Source organism: Amblyomma americanum, chromosome 1 (assembly GCF_052857255.1).
Source record: "Amblyomma americanum isolate KBUSLIRL-KWMA chromosome 1, ASM5285725v1, whole genome shotgun sequence".
Taxonomy (NCBI): domain Eukaryota; kingdom Metazoa; phylum Arthropoda; class Arachnida; order Ixodida; family Ixodidae; genus Amblyomma; species Amblyomma americanum.
This window is the reverse complement of record NC_135497.1, coordinates 430516921-430538075: the sequence shown is the minus strand read 5'-3', so window position 1 is coordinate 430538075 and position 21155 is coordinate 430516921. Positions and strand designations below refer to the sequence as shown.

At 47.5% G+C, this 21155-nt stretch overlaps 1 protein-coding gene across 1 annotated transcript in view; it reads right to left on the bottom strand.

The window, feature by feature from the left end:
• Positions 1 to 20631, bottom strand: part of LOC144125022 (mRNA-capping enzyme-like) — a 98810-nt gene extending 78179 nt beyond the window's left edge. The window contains exon 1 of the mRNA XM_077658053.1: positions 20509 to 20631. Coding sequence (XP_077514179.1) covers positions 20509 to 20631 — 123 coding nt within the window. The remainder of the gene's footprint in view (positions 1 to 20508) is intronic.
• Between the last annotated feature and the right edge of the window lie 524 nt (positions 20632 to 21155).

Sequence of the window (21155 nt, the reverse complement as noted above, 5' to 3'; positions counted from 1 at the left end):
TTTTCATCTCGATCGGGCTTCTAATCCTATCACATAAAAACTCTGAACAAGACAGCTTCGAAGCTTCCTGCGTTACAACAGAAATATTGTAGACATAATAAAACCTACATGTTTCGCATTAACATACATACTCCATATACCTGCAAAGTTAATGGCAGATATCTAGCAACCACGTAAGCACAAACATAGGCACGCACATACAATTCAAGAGAACTATCAAATATGCTAACAATCTTAGCTTTCACTGTGGCAGCTTAGTTTCCTGAGACGTGAGAGTGCTTAAGTACTTGGGTGTATAACGGGAAGAAAAACACCAGTTTTGTATAGTTGTTTATGTGTAGCCTGCGACGCCAGCTCCTCGCTGCTCCTGACAACTACACCAAAAGGTTGATCCCTTGTACCATCTAGATGTTTCTAACCAGCAATGTCAGGCACTTATAAAGACACAATTTCGCCCATTCAGAAAATATAAATCCAAAATATCCTTAGTTTTTTCAACTGTGCAGCTGGAGATCAAGTGATGGCCACAAGAAAGACGCTCACAATCTAAATGGCCGGATGTGTCTATCACACCATGACTTTCGCTCATGAGTTCGCATGATTTAATCACCTGGAAGAAAAAGAAGCGACGCCAGAAAGCTTCCTGTTCAGCCTCTTACTGGAGTATTACGCGAGGACACCGTCAAGTAATCCCACTCCTCGTCTTCATGGCTGCGCCTGCCCTAAAGCTCACATCGACCATGTGAGCGCGTTAGTGGCACATTGTCGAAAGCCTTAGCCGCTCCACTTGCATCTCCCATAGGGCTCTGACTAACCTGAAATTACTCTGTTCAGCTAGCAGGTTAACGTCACAGTTTTCGCTATCGAGCTAATAAAAAACCGCTGAAACATGGAGAAAGCGCATCCTAGCGCAACGCCGTAAAAGCAAAACGCACATAAAATATATTATCAATAATAAAAGACAACGTTGACCAGATGTGATGTCAAGATTAAAATTTAGATGACAGTAGCTTCTTTCGAGGCCACAAGCTAGCTGGCCCACTAGCACAGGGTGGCAAGCCCATGTGGGTCCGACATGGGCAATAAAGGCTGGTGGGTGGCTGCAGAAAACCTGCATGTGTCCCTCGTGGGTGCATTGCTGGCACAGAACGCTTGGGCTGCACATTTCGTACCTGAATGGGACCCCCGTCGGCAATGTGTGGGCTTAAACGGACTGGACAGCCCACCTAGTTCCCACCGCAGATACATATGAGCACAGATGCAGGCTGTATTATGCTGAAGTGTGGGTAACCCCAAAAGGGGCTGCCCGTACATCACCGTGAGGGAGCCGCAGTGGTTTTGTGTGGGCAAATAGTTCGTATTCCAAACTTCATCTTACATGGGTCCCGCGTAAAAAATACAGTGGCGAAGCATTATAGGCATGTAGTTTGGTCTGCTTGCGCAACACCTGCGACGGTCCCGCACAGGGTGGCCATGGGCACATTTGCAATTGCCATGTCTGCTCCGCCTGTATTCTAAATCGGGTATGAAAGAGCTAAGCATGGACTGCATGAAGTTCGTGTGCATAAAAGATGGGGCTACATCACTTTTGAAATGCGGACATCGCAAATAGAGGCTGCCTGCCGCGCAGCATCCTTACGGAGCCAGTAGGCTGTTGTGGGCTAACACCGGTATTCCCGCCTGTAGCCTACAGGGGTCCTGCATAGAAAATACATGGGCTAGGCATGATCACATTTGCCATTCCCACAACTTACCCTCCTGTATCCTTCATATCCAGTAGAAAAGGGCTATGCGTGGGCTGCACAGTACTGTAACGTGCAGTGTGCGCATGAAAGACGCGGGCTAGATGACAATGAATTGCGGGCAACTGCAATAGGGACTTCCCGTGCAGCGCGCTGACAAAACCAAGGCGGCTGTCTGTGGGCAAACAGCTAGTATATTTCCGCCTGCAGCCTTCGTGAGCCCTGCGCAGATTAATCTGGGCTTCACAATGCAGAAACGTCATACGCAAAATAGCGAGTTGTGATGGCAACACCTGTCGACAGTCCCACGTACATCAGCTCTACACGGAAAGAGTCGACATTCTCGCATTTAGCCTGCCTGTATATCCTACTCCGGATGTAAAACAGCTAAGCGTGCCCAAATACCAAAACCTTGCATGTTGCACTCTTGTGAAGTGCTGCTGTTTGGATGTCATAATAAAAATAAAACTCGCGTCCTTACCTGCGATTCTTTGTGCATTTTTTGCATATACCCCTGCATTTTTAATGGCGTTGTACGGTCGCCACTTCACTTAAGCTAGCAATACAAGCGCTTTCATCGCCTCCATGCAACATGTGGCGCATGGCCTTCACGACTGGTTGATTAACCTAGTGAGCCTCCGGCGACTGCGCCAGAGGCTGCAGAAGCTTTGTCAGTGGCGTCGCTCATGACAGCAGCTTAACGTCCACTAGCCGCCGTCTGCAGTAGCCACGCGTGGATGAAGACAATGCAAATTCTCGGCTTTCGTGCAGGCATTGTTTGCGCTCCTTCTTCACTATGTGATAGCCCAATGGTAACGCAACTTGTCCAAGAAAAGCTAACACGTACCACTGAAAACGCCTCGCCCGTCAGCATATAAGGAAGATATACTAATCACAAGTCGCCCAGAACCTTTCTAACGACGAGCGAGAGCAGGCTAGCTCTCCAGAAACGGCAGCTTGGGGTGTTCTCAAAGGGCCACACTTCGGGCTAGCGAAAAGACAGCACTCGAGAGAACAAAAGAAAAACAAAAAACACCCTCAGAAACGTCACACGAGTGGCATGTCTTTGCGCAAATTGTTATTCAAGCTTTTTCTTTCGCCTCACCATCGCCTTACCTGCTTTCTCTGTGTCCATTCGCAACCAAAAAACCTGCTTATCACCGGTTTTACTGTTGAGCTTTGTTCCTTCCCAGAGGGCTCCTCTATGTCTCTGTCCTGTCCTTTACAGCCACTTTCCCCGAAATGGCGACGAGAGGCCCACTCTACGATGCACTTACCAACATTAAAAGCCGCCCCCACCTTCCCACACGACGCTTCTACGAAGTAACACCGCTACGGTGGCCTAAGTGGCCTGAGCGTCCGCCTCGCATGCGGGAGGTGCGGGGTTCGTTCCCAGTGCCGCCGGGTACCCACCGGTGATACAATGGGTTCAAGGTTTCCCCTGCCTGGTGCTCGGCTTCTTTAGGGTGAAATGCTTCGGAAATGGGTCTTTGACCCCACCTTGTGCAATGAAAACTAGCTTGTGCCATGGCGCTCTATGGCCAAAGCTGGCCTTGAGCCATAAAAACTCAGCATCATTAGCTTCCACGAAGTGGCGAGGAGGGTCTCAGTCTACTACTTGTTAAGTGCGTCCGGTCACAGCGCGTTTACTTCATGCAGAAGTACTCCCCCGCCTTTCCCGCCTTGCTTTGAGACAGGTGTTTTTCTCTCCTGCTGTTCAATTGAGAGTGAGGAGACCAAGGGAGCTGCGAAAACACGCGCTGACGCTCGCTCGTCCACGTTGAACTTGTTTCGTCCAGTGTTTTGCACATTTCCTCGCGCTGCCGTGATCTGTGCACGATCGAAGATGGCAACGCCCTCCTATTCGTACGTCGAGTGCAAGGACGGTAGAATCCTATCGTGTTTGTCATAGTGATGAAGGACTTCGCTCCGAAAGACGCAAGTGATGAAAAATAACATTTACTGGCGTTTGAGCTGTGACGCCCACGACGATGATGAGTTTTAAGGCGAAAGCTTTTAAAGGCTCATGCTCGCGATCCTGTCCGTCCCTCCGTCCGTTAAGGGGTATCCACACCACGGACCTGTTTCAGTCCGCAGACTAGCGGTCAGGTGGGGCATAGCTTCCGGTATACGAAGTCCGCGCACGTTGCGCGGACTGAATCGTGCAAGGAATGCGAGGGCATTTTCTTCTGGCGGCGGACCACGGACATTTCGGCCTACTCGCACTCATCAAGTCTGGCAACAACACCACACTAGTCTTTCCCGGCTCCAGGTGGCTACAGTATTCCCGGTATTCGAGGCGACACCAGCAAAAGTAGTTTTGCGTCCACTGTTCACATGACAACGTGGTCGGACGACGCTACGTTCTACTTTTTGCCTTAGTACAGCTTTATAGCTCGCTGGCACGTCGAGAGTGAGCGAAATTCGTCGCAACCTGGGCGCTCTCGGCGTACACGGATGTGGTTAGAAAAGGAGGTAAATTGACGCTGTCTACGTACAATAATCGTATGCACGCTTATGTATATTAAACACAGGTATTTTTGGGACATTTAGCATTTTTGACATTCCCCAATTTAAGTTTATCGAATGCAAACAAAGACGCGAAGATAAGCTTAGCCTAGTGGCGCCATCTGGTTGTTAGGAAGGGAACTATTTCTGTCAACAAACCTACTTTACTCTTAAGTCTAGAAGGGCCAGAATAGTCACTTGATATTAAAAAAATAGCGCAAATCTTTCACTCGTGCGTCTTTTCATGCGTGAGCTGAGACCACCGAGAGATTGGTGCCAAATTTATGGCTAATGAACGCAACAAAAAAGGCAGTAAAAACGACGAATTTAGTCCGAAGCGAGTGGTCCTGCTTCGAAGAGCGCCGCAATGTTTATCGCCGCGGAATGCAATTTCCTCACCGCCGCGGCAGAAATCTGTCCCGGACCGATCATACTTTCCGCTGAGTATTTAGGCGGAATATTCTGCCCTCAAGAAATGGGAACACAATCCGCCACCCTAAGAAGCTACTATAGAATTTTAAATCGGAATTCACCACGCGTCGCAGTGTATGTATCAAGATCCATAGCCTCTGTTTCCCACTCCACCTCAATTACCGGGATTAACCACATATTACTAGAAGTCCTCCCACAAAAGCGGGGGAAACACCGCACCTTTATATTAAACCTATATAGGCCACCTCGTGCGCAACAAGAACAGTTTGAAAACATACTTTATGAATGCGCTCGAATAGCAGGCAAAAACCAGCTTGTAGCATTAGGCGACGTGAACGCGCCCCGTACGGACTGGGGGTATACAAAGGACACCAGAGAAGGCACCTCCCTGTTGGAAGCAGCAGAGAGGGAAGGACTCGGGATATAGCCACGGACTTTACGACACCTACCAGAATCGGCAATAGCGTATGCAGACACCACTTCTGATCTATCTTACAAAAAACGCTACTAACGTCGCATGGACCAACCTCGGTGAGACCCTAGAGAGTGAACTTTACATCCTGAGTTCAGTAATCTCCACTCCCAAGCTCAGACGTTTCATCACTAATTGGGAAACGTTTCGTAAATTCCCCCCCCCCCTCTAAGGAAGGATCACGAGCATAACAGAGTGGACACGACACATACGAGATACTCATGCTTCCGGTACCCGAATCATAAAACGTACGGCCGCCATTTTGAAAATCGATCGACATTTTCTACAGATGTATGAGACGAGAAAAAAAGTCATAAGACGTTGTAAACAGCAGAGACTCAATAAACAACTCCGCCTGCGCATTGCCTCCACCACGGAAGAAGCTCAGCAACATTCCACCCAACTTGCTCAACAAAATTGGGTACACTTCTGTGCCGCCTTGAAAGGAACCCTAAGTACTGCTCAAACCTGGTCTGTCCTCCGCAGTCTCATTGAACCCGACAAAGCCAAATCGGCCACAAATCGTTCACTCCAAACAATAGCTCAACAATTTCATGCGACCGACAAAGAACACACAGACGCTATCTAGATGCGTTACATTGGCGACACTCCAATACCACCGTGTCCCACCACCTATAATGGCCTTCCAAAACCACAGATTTGATGCCCCAATAACAATAGCCAAGGTGCAAGCGGCAGCCCACGAATAGCAGCGCAACATCGCTCCTGGAGCGGATAAAATCAGAAATGCTATTATTCGTAACCTCAGTCATGCGCATATCAAAGCCGTCACTGACTACTTCAATGATCTCTCTGGGAGAAGGGCATTGTATCTCAGGATTGGTGTCGTGCCGAAATTATCACCATTTTCAAGCCTGGCAAGCGGCCGTCTCTTGATTCCCTCCGGCCCTTCTCCCTAACATCATGTTTAGGAAAACTCTATGAACGGGTGATCCACACCCGCCTGGAAAATTATATTGAAGACAATGATCTCTTCCCCTACTATGGTTAGATTCAGGCCAGGGCTTTCGGCCCAGGGCGCCTTCCTGTTCCTGCATGAAGTGCTTACCAACATATCCAAAGGTCAAGAACATCTCATCTTGGCCTTAGATTTAATGGGCGCCTTCGACAACATATCCCACGAAGAGATCCTTCAAGCCATATATTACCTTAACTGCGGAGAAAATGTATTTGCTTACGTGCGGGCGTTCCTCACGGGCCGCACGGCCACGATAGACATCGGACAAACCAGCTCCGAGGTCAAAAATATGCCACACAATGGCACACCTTAGGGAGCTATTATTTATCCCGTGCTTTTCAAGATTGCCATGCTCAGGCTATCGCGAGCAATACAAGCACTCTCAAATGTCGGCTCTACCATATACGCAGATAATATAATATATGGGCCACAAAAGGTTCCCTGGGCGAAAAAGAAACAACCTTACAATCAGAAGCCTAGATCGTCAAGGACTTCGCCTCGCCAAGCAGTCCCCACTGCGCCCCGGAAAAATCGGAGGTCATACGAGTACATGGACCGAGATACTTCTCCCCAGGTCCCATCAACCTCCCGATCGAGGGTCAAGCCATCAGTTAAGTTAACCTGGTCCGCATCCTTGATCTTTGGATACAAAGCAACCTCTGTGTTACTTACACAATCCAGACTCTCAAAACCATCGCAAACCAGATAGCTCGCATGATCAGCCGCACTACCAAGCATCGCCAAGGAGTGCGAGAAGAAGACACTCTTCGGTTGGTGCAAGCACTGGTACTTAGCCGAATCCCATACGGACTACCCTTTCACACGCTAAAAATGGGAGAGGACAGCAAGTTTAGACCATCATAAGGAGGGTATACAAGACGGCTCTTAACTGTACAAAAAACACCTCGACGGAGCGTCTGACCATACTAGGAATATTCAACACCTTTGCGGAACGAACAGAAGCCATCTGTGTGCATCTCGAACACTAAGACTTCAGACCACCCAAGCTGGACGAGCTATCCTACGATGAGTAGGCACAGTTTCGGACATCCGCGCGCTAGATGCTCAATCCTCTCTAGAAAAACAGCACACGAAATACATAGCGTGGCCCCGATACCGAAACATATGCTTAAAAACGTTCACAGGCAGACGACGAGCGCGAATATCCTACCTACGCTAACGCCTAGCCAATACCCCGAACGTGGTTTATGTGGGCGCCGCAGCACATCCGGACCATGACAAGCACGCAGTGGTGGCAGTGGATCACCGCTTCTCCACTCTATTCACTACTTATGTAAGAGCCGAAACACCAGCGGCCAAGGAGACCACCGCCGCGGCCATTGCCATTAGGCATTACAAATCCCAAGGCCAAAGCGCTCATATGATCACAGACTCGCTACACGCGTGTCGAAACTTCCTGAGAAGCCGAGTTCCCAAACCAGTCAGTCGGCTCATGGGCACTACACTCCTCACCAAGCAGCACCAAATCACCTGGACCCCAGGCCACGAGGGACTGGAGGGAAATGAGAAGGCACATGCTCCAGCTCGAGGCATAATCAACCGATCGGGGCCACAAACCGTGTTCGCTTTTACCCCTCTACCTTCTGGGTATAGCGAACGCATCGAGTTTCCGCGTCTTCTAAGCACACTTCCTTCCGCCTCACAGGCAATTAGACACCCCAGATGCCGTCTCTTGGTGGCAGATACAGATGAACACGTTCCCAAACCTCCATAGACTATATCTCACCCACCCAACATTATATCCGACACCTGTCCCTGGTGCCAGGCCCGCCCTACACTATCCCACATTTCGAGGGGATGCGGGGCCAAACCAAACACTCTACAGGTGAAAAACACGTCTTTTGAGCGGTGGGAGGCTCTGCTGACCAGCGATAACTTGGAGGATCAGCGGCCCTCATACAACAGGTCAGCAAGGCAGCTCAAGCCAGTTGAGCCCTGGAATGTGGGCCCCACCTATAAGCTCACCCAACTCCACTTAAACAATTTTTTTCTTACTCCCTCTCCTAGGCGGAATCTGCTGCCTAAATACCCGCAAGCAGGGCACCAAGTTTTACCATGGATGTAGCTAGACGTCAAACAAGGAAACGACGCCTGTCTCAAATCCCTGGGTGGACACCCGCACAGCGCCCGTAAGGGTGGTGGTGGTAGTGGTGGTTTTATTAAAATAATAGCAAAGAGGAAGGAAAAGATTATTGCTAGCCCTGGCAACTGACATCAATACTGAAGCACCTGAGCTGGGGCAGCGGAAATAAAGGATAGCAGGCAGAATGGAAAAATGAACTGAAAGAGGTGAGGGGACAGGAAGAGAGGATAATGGAGAAGTAATCTATACTAACTATTTACACAATAAGAAATGTGTCCAGGTTGTGCGCGTGATTAGTTCATGTTGGAGGAATTAAAACGCGCACAACACTCTGTAGGCTACATCTTGAGTGGGGCGTCCAGTTATTATTCGTTCAAGGTAGAACTCACGTAGCGTTCGGTCAGTGCGTGTAACTACCTGACGGAGAACAGGCGGGACGTCAAGCCCGTGTGTTCGAGGAGTGCACAGAGGCTCACCAAGGTTCGCTCACGAGTGCGCGCACTGCCCTGCGGTCACAATAGCGTCTTGAGGGAGCCTGGTAGTATGCCCAGCGCCCTATAGGCCGCAAGCATATCGCGACGAGCATCGGCGAACGCGGCACAGTGAAGGAGCAGGCGTTCTAGTATTTCCACTGCACCGAATCCGTCTCACACATCACTCGTCGCGATTCCGTGACACTCCCGTCGTTCCCCGGGCCACACGCAGCCAATGCGCGCGCGGAGGATCATTACACGTTGCGACCGAGTAAGTGCGCGAAAGCCGGTGATACTGTCGATGCGCTCACCTACTGCGATGCGTGGGTAGGGGTGCTGCTTTCGGAGATGGTCTTGGATTGCCGCACTCACGTCTTCCAGCGCAAGGAGCAGATCGCTGGCAGGTAGTGATGTGCAGCGGTCGCGAGGTCGTCAGCTTCTTCGTTGCCGCCGATGCCGCAGTGACCGGGCACCCACTGCGCACGCACGGCACATCCTCTCTGCGCGAGGCGCTCGATACGCGAGCGAATTTCCCGCACTAGTAGGGTACCGCGGCCGTTAAATTTTAGGCGGCTGAGGGCGGCGCGGCAGTTGCACAGCAGAGCACTATGGGCGGCGGAGGGCCGAGGGTGAGCAGCAGGTCCAGCCCGAGCCGGATCCCCATCAACTCCGCTGTGGTTGAGGAGCCCAGAAAAGTTGCGTGTTGCTGGCTGTGTAATCGCAGGGCGGGGATGGTAGCCGCCGCTGCAAGGGAACAGCTGTCACGGGTCACTGAGCCGTCGGTGTACACGAGGAGATGGTAATGGAGCTCCTCGTGTATGACGGCTCTGGCCAGCTGCTGCACAGCACAGAGGGGTGTGCTCCGCTTTCCCGCGATGCTTACGATCTCTCGCTGTACCTCCGAGGCAGCAGGCCAGGGCGCGCAGGAGCCGTAGGGGGGTGTGCCTTGAATCAATTCCTCATACTCGAGCAGCGCCGCGCCCATTCGTGAGTGCGGGTGCGTGCGCATACGCTGCAGCAGCGAGCCGCCGTCCCGTGCGCGGTGAAGCCGGTCGATGTGATTCAGTGCCCTGCGCTTTGCCTGGAGATCAAGTGGCCACGCTCCTGCCTCGGCCAACGTTGCGGCGTACTGCGAGTTTATGGGCAGGCCTAGGCACACGAGCAGGGACTTCCGGTGCTGGAGCTCCAGTTTCTTCCAGCACGGCTTGCGCACCGTGACGAGCGGCAGCGCATAGAGCACCGCCCCCAAAGCTGCGGCACTGTATAGCCGCAGCACGGCTTGCTGGGAGATGCCCAGGCCTCGAGCGGTGAGCTTTTACACGGCGGCGGTGATCCTCTTCATCTGCAGACAGGCCTTGGTCGCCGCGGGGCGGAAGTAATGGCGCCAGTCGATGTCCAGGCTAAGGTACCGCACCAATTTACGCCAAGGAATCGGAGTCCCGACCAGTGATAGTGGCGCAAAATGCGCACGCGAAAGGGAAAGAGAATGAAATAATAATTGTTTTTAAGAAAATGAAATATCGCCTGTCTCGCATACGTCGGTGCAGACACGAATCGCATCGTAAGCGAAGGATAATGAAACTTGGTTTTAAGAAAAGGAAATGACGCCTGTCTCACATTGCCCCATTTCCTTTCCCTGAAAAACCAATTCCTTTTTCAATTTAGCTTTCAAAAATTATGTGCAGGGTTTGGGCGCCGTTTGGAACCGCATTTGTTTCTATATCTCCGCCTCCAACGAGCAATAATACTGTTGTAAATATCACCGAAGCTATATTGAATATATTCTGTCTTGTGTGTGTGCCTTTAATGTTTCGAAGAAAGCAAGATGCTTACCCAATAAAAAAAATGTCTATTACTGTGCATCTCCATATGGCTATCTGTGTCTCCCGCCAGTCGTTCAACCCCAAACGTAGCCAGGGAGATTCAGCTTTTCCCTTTCGACCAGGGTTAACCAGAGTTAAACCACCAGCAATTTTTAAGAGCGTTAGCTCTTATTCGTCACGTTTCTCGATTTCTTGGGGTCTGCTACCACCTACCTTCGGCATGAAATTTTCCATGTCCGAGAAATTCAGGATGGCGGCCCCATATAAATCGATATAACAACCCAATTGGTGATTTATTTGTGATGTCATTAGTATATCGATTTTGTGATTGATTGGTGAGGTCACTGATTTCGCGACGTCATAGTAACTAGTCACGTGACTATGTTTATTCCCTTATAACACAGTAATTAATAAGGTCGTGATAAAGCGAATTATATTTGAAATCCTCTAGATAAGTAGAACACGTTAGACACCAGTATTAAATAATTAAGGTAATATTTATTTATATCTGGCTTCAATTTGTCTGCTTATAATTAATTACCAGATTACGTCATAATGTAAGGGTATATTCGTAACAGGTTCGATAAGCAGAACATGTTAGACACAAATATCGCCCAATTAGGCTCATATTTAGTTAAGTTTAGGCTTAATTAATATGGCGGCCGCAGCGTCAGCACTCAGCAGCTGATGATTTTACACCTCATGGGGACGGGGCAACTACCGCCTTGAGATAAGAAAAAATGGGCCTCCAAAGAGATAATAATAATAATAATAATAACAATAATAATTCGTTTTTGAGGAAAAGAAATGGCGCAATATCTGTCTCATATATCTTTGGACACCTGAACCGCGCCTTAAGGCATGAGAGAAAGGAGGAAGTAAAAGAAGAAAGGAAGAAACAGGTGCCGTATTGGAGGGCTCCGGAATAATTTCGACCACCTGGGGATCTTTAACGTGCACTGACATCGCACAGCACACGGGTGCCTTAGCGTTTTTCCTCCATAAAGACGCAGCCGCCGCGGTCGGGTTCGAATCCTGGAACTCCGGATCAGTAGCCGAGCGCCCTAACCACTGAGCCACCGCGGCGGCTCAGTGGTTTCATTTCCCCTAAATCCTATTATTAATATTATTATTAGGTGGAAGGCGCCCGCTCACTGTGATAGAAAAGTAGCCTAATCTGATGGACGATACATTGCACTACCAAACAGCTAACGCTAGTCATTTCAACGTCTACCAGACGGCGGCGGCTTATTTTTTCAAAGGGGAGAAAAAAATTCTGAACCTGTCCTAGCAGTAGAAAAGGATAGCATGCTCACCTATCGTGAAATTGCTAAGTACTACAGATCAACTACAAAGGAATACCCGCGAACGAATAGCAAACTTATTACATCAACGAATGATTCGCGAATGCAAAATGAAATCACGAGCGTTAGCTAAGTTGTGTCACCTACGCTTTCGATAAATTCGGATCCCATCTTGTACATCTTCAAACAAAGATTCGTTTGGCATCACCCGCATCCCTCTGCGAGCACTGGTTTGTCCGCCACGACCTTCTGCAGGCTGCAGTGTGGTCTTTCGGAAGTACCAAAACCCACGCAAGAACCTGAACGCTTGTACGAGTTTCGAGTACGATCAGTAGCTCGGCTGGGTTGTGTCCTAGGAGGGAAGGGGAAACCGTTTTCGTAAACATGTCGAAGAGTGTCAGTATATTTGACATTTCACTGCGCTCGATCAACGGGACCGAGTTATCGCGAGCGAGCAAAGCTCTCCCCACAGTCCAAAGCACCGGCTCTTCTGAGTCTCGTGAAAAGCTATTAAGTACAACATTGATCTCTCTCGTAAGCAAATGTGATGGCGCTGCTGCTGCCAGCCGGGGATAAAACCTGGTATTTCGGCCCGTAGAAAAAAAAAATGGCTGGTACTTATTCTGCCCTTAGGAGTAAAATTCGATACCATTGGGGATCCCTGCGTGCCAGTATTCCTTCTCTCTCATTGATTCATAGGTCGCTAGGAGTCCTCATACCACTACTGGCGCTGCCGTGCCGCGGTTAAGCGATGTGCCGCTGCCCCGCCAAGTGTCTCAAACACAGCCACCGGTGGGTCTTGCGCGACCCATGCTGTTCATCCCGAGCTCCCATCAGGCTCACTTTGGAACGGATAGTTGTTTGGTAGGCTGTCTATATCTCTCGACCAGAGCTGATGCGAAGTTCTGAAGTTAACAGGTAGGGATTGCACTGAATTTCATTAATTTCACTGCCGCCTTCAATGAACCGTTGCACGTGGCCAACTTGTTTTTTTTTGTGATACGGACAGACGTCAGCTCCTCTTCTGAAATGAACCTCTGTTACAAGCCTGCATTTTGCATGCGAACAAAGAATTATCGGAAAAAATGATCGGTTTTGACTCAGTTTCGGTTCGAGGCACGGTTTTCAAGGTCACGTAGGCACAGGACTAACATCGGCGAAATCAGTGATCAAAATCGGTTAGAGGGGGGGGGGGGGGGGGGGGAGGGGGGGGGGCTTAGTGCTAGCGCACTAAAACTATCAAAGCCACTTAAGCTCTATCTTAAGAGTATACGACGCGATATCGTTAATGGGTTAATGCCCATATATGCGAAATTGATCATTCTCGACTTTACATCATTAGATCGCTAGGAGTCTTCATACCACTCCTGGTGCAGTGTTGCAGCGGCTCAGTGGTGTGCCAGTGCCTTGCGATGGCAGGTGCTGCAGCCGGTGGGGTTTGTGAGGCCCAGACTGCTCAACACATGTCGCCAGAAAAACAGTGGGGAAATCGACGACGGGGTGTTTTAGTGCTAGCCCTCTAAAAGCTCGAAAAGCAGTCTTCTTGTTTCACAGTGCACATAACCTGCCCTCCCTTCGTGAGAAAAGTCAAGTATAATATATCTTAGTCAAGCTTGTGAATGCACCTGGTCGGAGCGCCACCCATACAAATACACGCTAAACAAATCTTTCTTAAATATTTCTCTAAATATTCAGGCGAAAGCCTTTATTGGCTCATCGTTGTCCGTCCGACCGCGAAATCTGCCACACTATGATGTCATCAAAGGCATAACTGCTCTAACCCATATACTCTTAGCAATTACTAAGTAATGACTGATTAGTAATTAACCATTGATTAGTAATTAGTAAAAATAAAAAGAACGAAATGAAAAACTGAAAAAGAATAAAAATAAAACTAAACAATTTTTTTAAATCAAAATAAATAAAAAGTTTGAAAAATAAAGTGTAAAAAATAAAAACCAAATAAAAATTGAAAAGAAAAACGGAAAACAACATAAAAAAGGAAATGTTAAAAATGTAAGATAAACACTGAAACATAAGTAAAAATGCAATACCAAGGAAAGACAACAAGAACAAAAGAACAATTTAAAATAAACAAAACAAAACAAACCATAAAGATTAAAACCCGCAGAAAAAAATTTCCGGTGGTTTATCTCTGGTTAAACCTGGAGTGACGCGATAGCTGCTGCTGGCTGAGTGGAGCTTGGTCACGTGACCAACCACTTGACGACCCACGTGATCAGCCACGGCGCCGCACCGCCGGCAGCTGCTCCGCACTAAGTGACCAACCATATGACAGCATGGCGCCACCGCCACGCTGAAGGCTCGAAATACTACAATAATGTAGCTATCGCTACAAAATGCAATGCCTACAGGCGCCGTGGAAAAAACCCGCGTTCTAGAAAGTCCCATGCTTTCGCATTTCTGCACGTAAAAAGACTTAAGTGTCCTCAGAATATTTTTCCTTTAATATTTTTCCTGTTCGCGAGCGCGTTGAAGAAGAGTGTGACAAAGTATGCAACGTCATTTCGATGCTATCTTTATAAAAGTCAAAATAAATTTATGCTGTGAAGCTGGCCATGCCACTGAACATGTACTCTGTCAGCTGGGTTCTTCGAGTTGGACTTCCAAGTTTCTTGTGGAGTCCGACATAGTGCCGCTTGCGCTGCATTTGCTCACTAATATTTTCGTGCAGTATGGACAGACTAAACAGCTCTACATGAAAAAGAGTTCTCAAACGGCACGATACCTGAATAAAAGCGCACCGCGCACCATAGCAGACCACGGCGCAGATGACACCTCCGGCCAGCTCCGACGTCTACGATTGGCCCCTTGCCTTAAACGCCGAATTGGTCTACGAATCGCCATTTTTCAGCGAGTCAAAGCACGTACTTAACTATAAGCATTTCTTCATCAACAGCACCCACCCTCAGCTAGTCATGCCTTGCCACCTTGGACAGGACCTCGTCGAGCTGTTTTCCGTGCTCTAAAGTGTTATAGGTGTACAGGTTCTTAGGTGAATTTTCAGGCTTCTGGGACACCCTTCAGCTTACAGCGGACCTGTTATATCGGGCGTCTTGATCACCGCCGTCAGTGCCTGCCTGCAGCATCTGAGTTTAACTTAAGACGCACCAGCTCGCTTTATTATATACTCTGCCTGCGGCCATTTACAACATGCCACAGGAGATGTGAGCACGTGTGTATGCAAACTGCTTCTTGCCTGCCTGTCGGCGCACTGTAAAGTGGCTATGAGGCTTACCAAAACTTCTGCATCCCCGATGCATTAACGTGACTCCGCTCGCAACAAGCTGGGAATAATTTGGTACCTTATAAGCGCTCCGTGGGTTCAATATCGATAATGTAATACTAGTCACCACAAAGGGTTTGTTCTTCCTGCGCCGATCATGTTGTTTAATCACTGTGCCTCAGGTGCGGCTAAATCTATAGTCAACCATCTGGAAGGGCTAATGCCCATATATGCGAAATTGACCATATACCTTCCTGTCTAGTGGTTCGATTGCAACTAAGATCCTGTAGATGCAAGCCACTTCTTTAAGAATTGCACACTGCGGCTAATAAGATCGCCCATCTGACTTGGGAAATCATCCAGGCAGATTGCACAGCCCTCCAGAAATATTCATCCCTCTGCGCCCCATCAGCTAAGTTAACCCTAAAAAAAATTGATCGCTTATGCGAGAAATACTCAACCTCTCGCTTGCTGGTGAGACGTGGCCCAATAGACGTTTACGTGGACTTGCAATTTAAGCATCGTGTTTATCATTTCTGGTAAAATTTGTTCATATTTCACTCTTTTCAGTTCTTTCATTCATTTTCCCCGTGTTCTTTGATTGCGACTGGTGCTATTTAAATGCGAAATGGCGCAGTAAATTTTTCTAGTTAGGGCTCGTAGTCGCACCATTTTTTTTTAATTCTGAGGGCACTAAAGTCTGCTTACGTGCAGAAATTCGAAGGCATGGAACTTCTTACAACGCGGGTTTTTTTTTTTCCACGGTGCCTATAGGCATTGCATCTTTTTTTTGTTTTGTAATCTTTGTGTTTTGTTTAATTCTTGTTTATCAGTTTCTTTATGTTTTCGTTCTTGCTTTTGTTTTTATTCTTTTTTGTCGTGATCTGTTTTCAAATTTTAAGTTTTTGTTTATTTAATGTTTTTATTCTTATTATTTCGTATTTTCCTTTACCTTTTTATTTATTTTATTTTTATTATTTTTATTACTCACAAATTCAATTACTAATTATTAAATATTGACTAATTACTGATAACTCATTACACAGTAATTGCTAAATTATATGGGTTATAGCAATTATGCCATTCATGACGTCACAGTGTTACAGATTTCACGGACAGACGGACAACGATTAGCCATTAAAAGCTCTCGCCTTAAAACTATAAAACCGCCATTAAGAGGAATACACTTGGTTTACGACCAACCGGCCATTACTTTTCGAATATGCCTCGCATACCGTATTCGCGTAATTAATTTCGGTGTTACGTTTTCCCTTCTTCCGCTTGCGTTTCATTGTTTCACATTTTACATGAATGTACTGCGATAGTTGAGATTTACTTCGAGTAATGTCTATAATTTCACCCAGTCAATTACCATCGCGGGAGCTATTTTGTAAGCAGAGAAAACACCTCAGACTACATGACGAAAGCGATGCTGACACTCAGAGATATAGGGAAAACCGGCCTTCCCAATAAGATTACGCCAAGTTGTGGGTATGTTCCTAAACGCCATGTGTTATGCGGTCGTTCACCGGGGAAATGCAACCGAGGTTTCCACGAGCAAAACGCATTACCAATGATATGAGATTAGATGTAATGCTGCTGCGATACTGTGTCAGCTGTCTACGATTAGAGCATCGTTTTTTTTTATTCATAAACAATGGTGAAGTTTTTAAGCGTACACTCCAGAGTCAAGGTCGTGGCAAATTGCTGAATTCATTTCGGCACCTGAATATTTTTTCTCGTTTTTTTAAATAAACACTGGCAGTGAGGTCAGACGTAGTGCAGGGCTCTGGAATAATATCACCACCGGTAGGATTGTTCATAATGCCCAGATTCCTCGTTGCACAAATCTTTTCGTACATAGGTTCCATCCAATCCGCCCCATAACATGAGCGAAGCAACCGAATGCGATTTCGTCAGGCATATTGCCACGAGTGGACAACGTAGTGAACCCGAGAATTCCGTTTACGAACGGACGGAAACGACTTCGTGGTGACGTTCCTTCCACTTTCTCGGTCTTTTCGCGCTATAACAAGGCAGCAACGCAACTTTACGCAACCTGCTAAAATGATGCAGCAAAGTAGCTGTGATTGGGAATCATGCTACGCCCGGGGACCGCAGCTTCGCAGGGGGACGCTGCAGGCGCCAATGAAAAGCGCCCCCTCCGGCCGACTCCCCACAATTGACCGGGCAGGCCGGTCGCCCCTTCCATTGAGTAGCTGCGCGAGTAGCGTGCTTTCTCCTGACAAAGGCCAGTTCTGCGCGTGCTTCGCGCGCGCTGACCTGCCTACAAATCCGTTCGCGCAGTCGCGTGCTTTTTCCCTCGTGCTTGAACGCTGATGAGCTTCAGAGGATTAGGAAAATGCACAGGGGCGATAGAAAGAAATCCCAACAGCGCGGCGCCGACGTTGGAATTTATCTTCAGTGCGCTTGTACCTGAATGGTAACCAAAAGATGCTAGCAAGGTATATTATTGCATCATGGGCGATTCTAGCGTATTTGTGTTCCAAGCCAACTATAAGCGTTACGGAAATAAATTATAACAGCGGAGCGCGTATGCGCCGCTCTGATCGCATTTCTTTCTATCGCGAAAGTACACTCTTGAGATGTAGGTTCAACGAAATAGTGGACACAGCTCAGTGCACGCAACTCTTTTGGCCAAATAGTTGAGATTTCTTTACGTTTTTCACTGCATAATAATGGAAATAATTTTAATTCGAACATGAAGAGAAAAACTAAAACACACGCGAAATGCCCCTACCAGCTGCTCGCTTATGGCTAACAGAAAAAATGCTATAGTTTGTCTAATCACTACCATTGAGATAAACGCTTGGTATATTTATTTTGATGCACATTACTGCGCACGCGCATCCCCAAAACAGTTTATTTGCAGAGCCATCACTCATGTGCAAATGCTCTTTCATGTGCAAGCAAACAGTTTGACTACTTTTATTTCTCTTAATTCACATATAGTAAATTCGGAAATTGAGCCGGGCGTCAAACGTCCGAATAATGAGGCGGTCACTGGCCTTGCCTCTACCATCTGCATAACGCCGCTGTTGGTGTTAGTCTGAAATTTTTTTTGCATTATGTTACTGGCGGAGGGCTTTACTCGCCAAAAAAAAAGTGAGTTTCGTTAGCGCGCTTTCTACTGCTAAACACTGCATGCTTAGTAAATTATAACAAAAGCTGGTCACCAATAATATTACACGTGCAACACACCAAGCATGTTTAGCAAGAGAAAAAAGCTTACTCCCCCCTGCGCACATCAGTTACCCAGGCTTGCCTTCTCTTATTCTCAACCATTTCATCACAATAACTTAAGACAAAAGCATTTTTCAACAAAAAAGAGTGTATGAACGCATGTTCTCATGTGTAAGAAGAGCTGAATATAATAATCTCCCATCTACATGCTTACATTTTTATTCTGTTAACGTTTCTTGCTATCGTCAACTACTCGATTCAAGCGATGGTAAAATTTTTAATGATTTTGGTGCACATTGAAAGGATGGACCATTGCCTTCCATATTTTCATTACAGTACCTCACTGTTTACGAGTATTCCATCCATCCATCCATCCATCTATCCATCCATCAGTCCGTCCGTCCGTCCAACCATAGTGGGGGCATACTTTAGGTGTGCTTCGCTATACTACGAAACCTTCAATGTAACGTTACTTGAAGCAGTGCGCACGTTTTAGCTAGTTGGTAATACGGACTAATGAGGCATCCTCAGCAAGGTGATGCACTCGAGCATAATGGAGCGTTATACTTAGGTAAATGCATGACAATACCCGCGAGCTTTGTAAGCCGCAGGCTACTCTATTTGCCGTATGGCCACCTCCTAATTCCTTCCAATTTTTCGCGGTCCTCTGTGCAGCCTTTACGCATTGTTCAGTAGGTTGAATATGAGGCATGCGCGCTTGTTCAGCGACTGACCATATATCCTCACCTCACGATTCTTTTCTCCATCATCGTCTTACCTTCGGTGAGCGATGTCTTAGCCAGGACGATGGTCGCTCCTGCCAGAACGCAGCCGTAAAGCGCGATAAGATTTTCCACGCTGTTCTTCAGGTGCACGCACACGTGGTCACCAGCGACCATGCCACGTTGCCGTAACCTTATGGCGTACCGTTTCATGTGAGCCAGCACCTCCGCACGAGTAAGGCTTGTGACATCACCGACCTGCAATCAGTGGCATAGCGTTTTATATGCGTAAAATTCTTTGTGTTGGAGAATAAACTAATAAGCTGGTTTACTCGTCCACTCTTCACTCCTCCATGCAGCGGGGTTGTCCTACCTTACTTCGCTTTCGCAGAAATTGTCAGTAAGTTCATGAATCACATCCGCTGGAGTCAATGGAGATATATTATACCGGGAGCACCCACATGGCGACTGAAGAACGTTTCATCTCACATATACTGTCATGAAAGATGCGAGCGTGTGGCGTACTTATGTTGTGTATCTAACATAGAAAATGTAACTCCTGAGCCAACAGCAACTTTAGGCTCTGTTATGCCTGTCTCACGGACTCTCAACCGCTTTTCGGAATGTGAAACGAGAAAAGTGGTCGTATTTAAGACCGCAATGAACTGCGGTTTCTATGATGAGATGAGCTGAGCAGATGAAAATACACAGAGAAAAATTATGACATGAGGCCGAAAAACAAAAGCTAATGACGCTTCAGAGGCACAAATTTAAAGGATGGTTGAAGAAGATGTTTAAAAAAAACATCATTATGGATTCACGCACCGAAAGGGCATCTGTATAGAGCATGCTATTCGGAAAGGTGTCTTTGTGCATTTTGACACCAATGAAAGCATCGATGGGCCGTGGGCCCATAACCTGCTGCTATCACGTGTCTCACACGCATATATTAGTTAGGGGAAACCTAAAAAGATTGAAAAATAAAATGCCCTTGCCTGCATCACTTACGTATAACAGGCTTAATTCAATGTGAAGATAAATGAAAAGGCCCGAGGGTAACGGTATAATTTTACCACACGTAGGTGGGGAAAATGAAAAAAATAAGGGGGTGGGGTAAAAAGCTACATAGCGAAGCGCAGCCGGGTGCCCGGGGAGACTCCCCTGATCTGCCCTGGGAGACATAGCGGAGAGGATGGGTAAATGGATAGGTTGTATGGTTGTCGGGAAAAAAAGTTATGTGCATAGGGATGGGAATGGGGACAGCGAGTTTTTTGCTCTGATCCTTCGAACGTGTTGACTTCATTGCTGGCCTGCCTGGCCAGGAGAGGAAGGGCGTCAAGATCCAATGCTGCGGACCTGCTCACGGGATGCCCCACCACCCACCAAACGCAACGAGTTCCGACCACCAGAGACAACCAGTTAGAACTAGCCGTGCAATCACGGTACTGAAGTATAGCAGAGATCTGATCGGGTAGAACCGAAAAAAAAACTTGCTCACCAGCGCTGTCTTCCCTGGGTTTGTGAGCAGCTTCTCTCTGGCCAAGTTGTAGAAGGAGCACATAGGGATCTCGATGCTCGGGTAAGGAGACAGTACGATGCCGTCTTCGATACGGGCCTTCATGTTTCCAGAATGTGCCTCAGCTTGGGTGCCCTCCAACGCAAAGGCGGCATGCGTCAGCTCCTTTCCACCGAAAGGCGACCAACACTGTCGTCCGAGTCAGTCGGATGACGATTTTTAGCAACGGGATTACGTGTTTCTTTATGCATGGCGGTGAAGCAGGCGAGTAAGCACATGTCTATGTGCCCTTTGTTACCTTCTCAGGAAATGGCCGTTAAAGTTTTTCAGTACTATCAAGACAAAGGCGAAATAAATTGAATATTGCTTTCTGGTCCTCGTAAGCCGCAGTTGTCATTTGAATGAATAAAGCAAATTTATCGCATGTACAAAGAGATGTCTTATATCGAACAAGTTGTCTGGGATATTCCTTTTTCCTACTGCGACAATCGAGAGAGGTACCACGAGGGTTCTGTTTCCATAATCATTATCCTGTCTGCTATCCACGTTGAGGAGTATGAAGAACAGCCTAGATTAAAAATCAGGGCCACAGCTCATTTAGGCATGTGAACGCCAATAACTTACCTCGC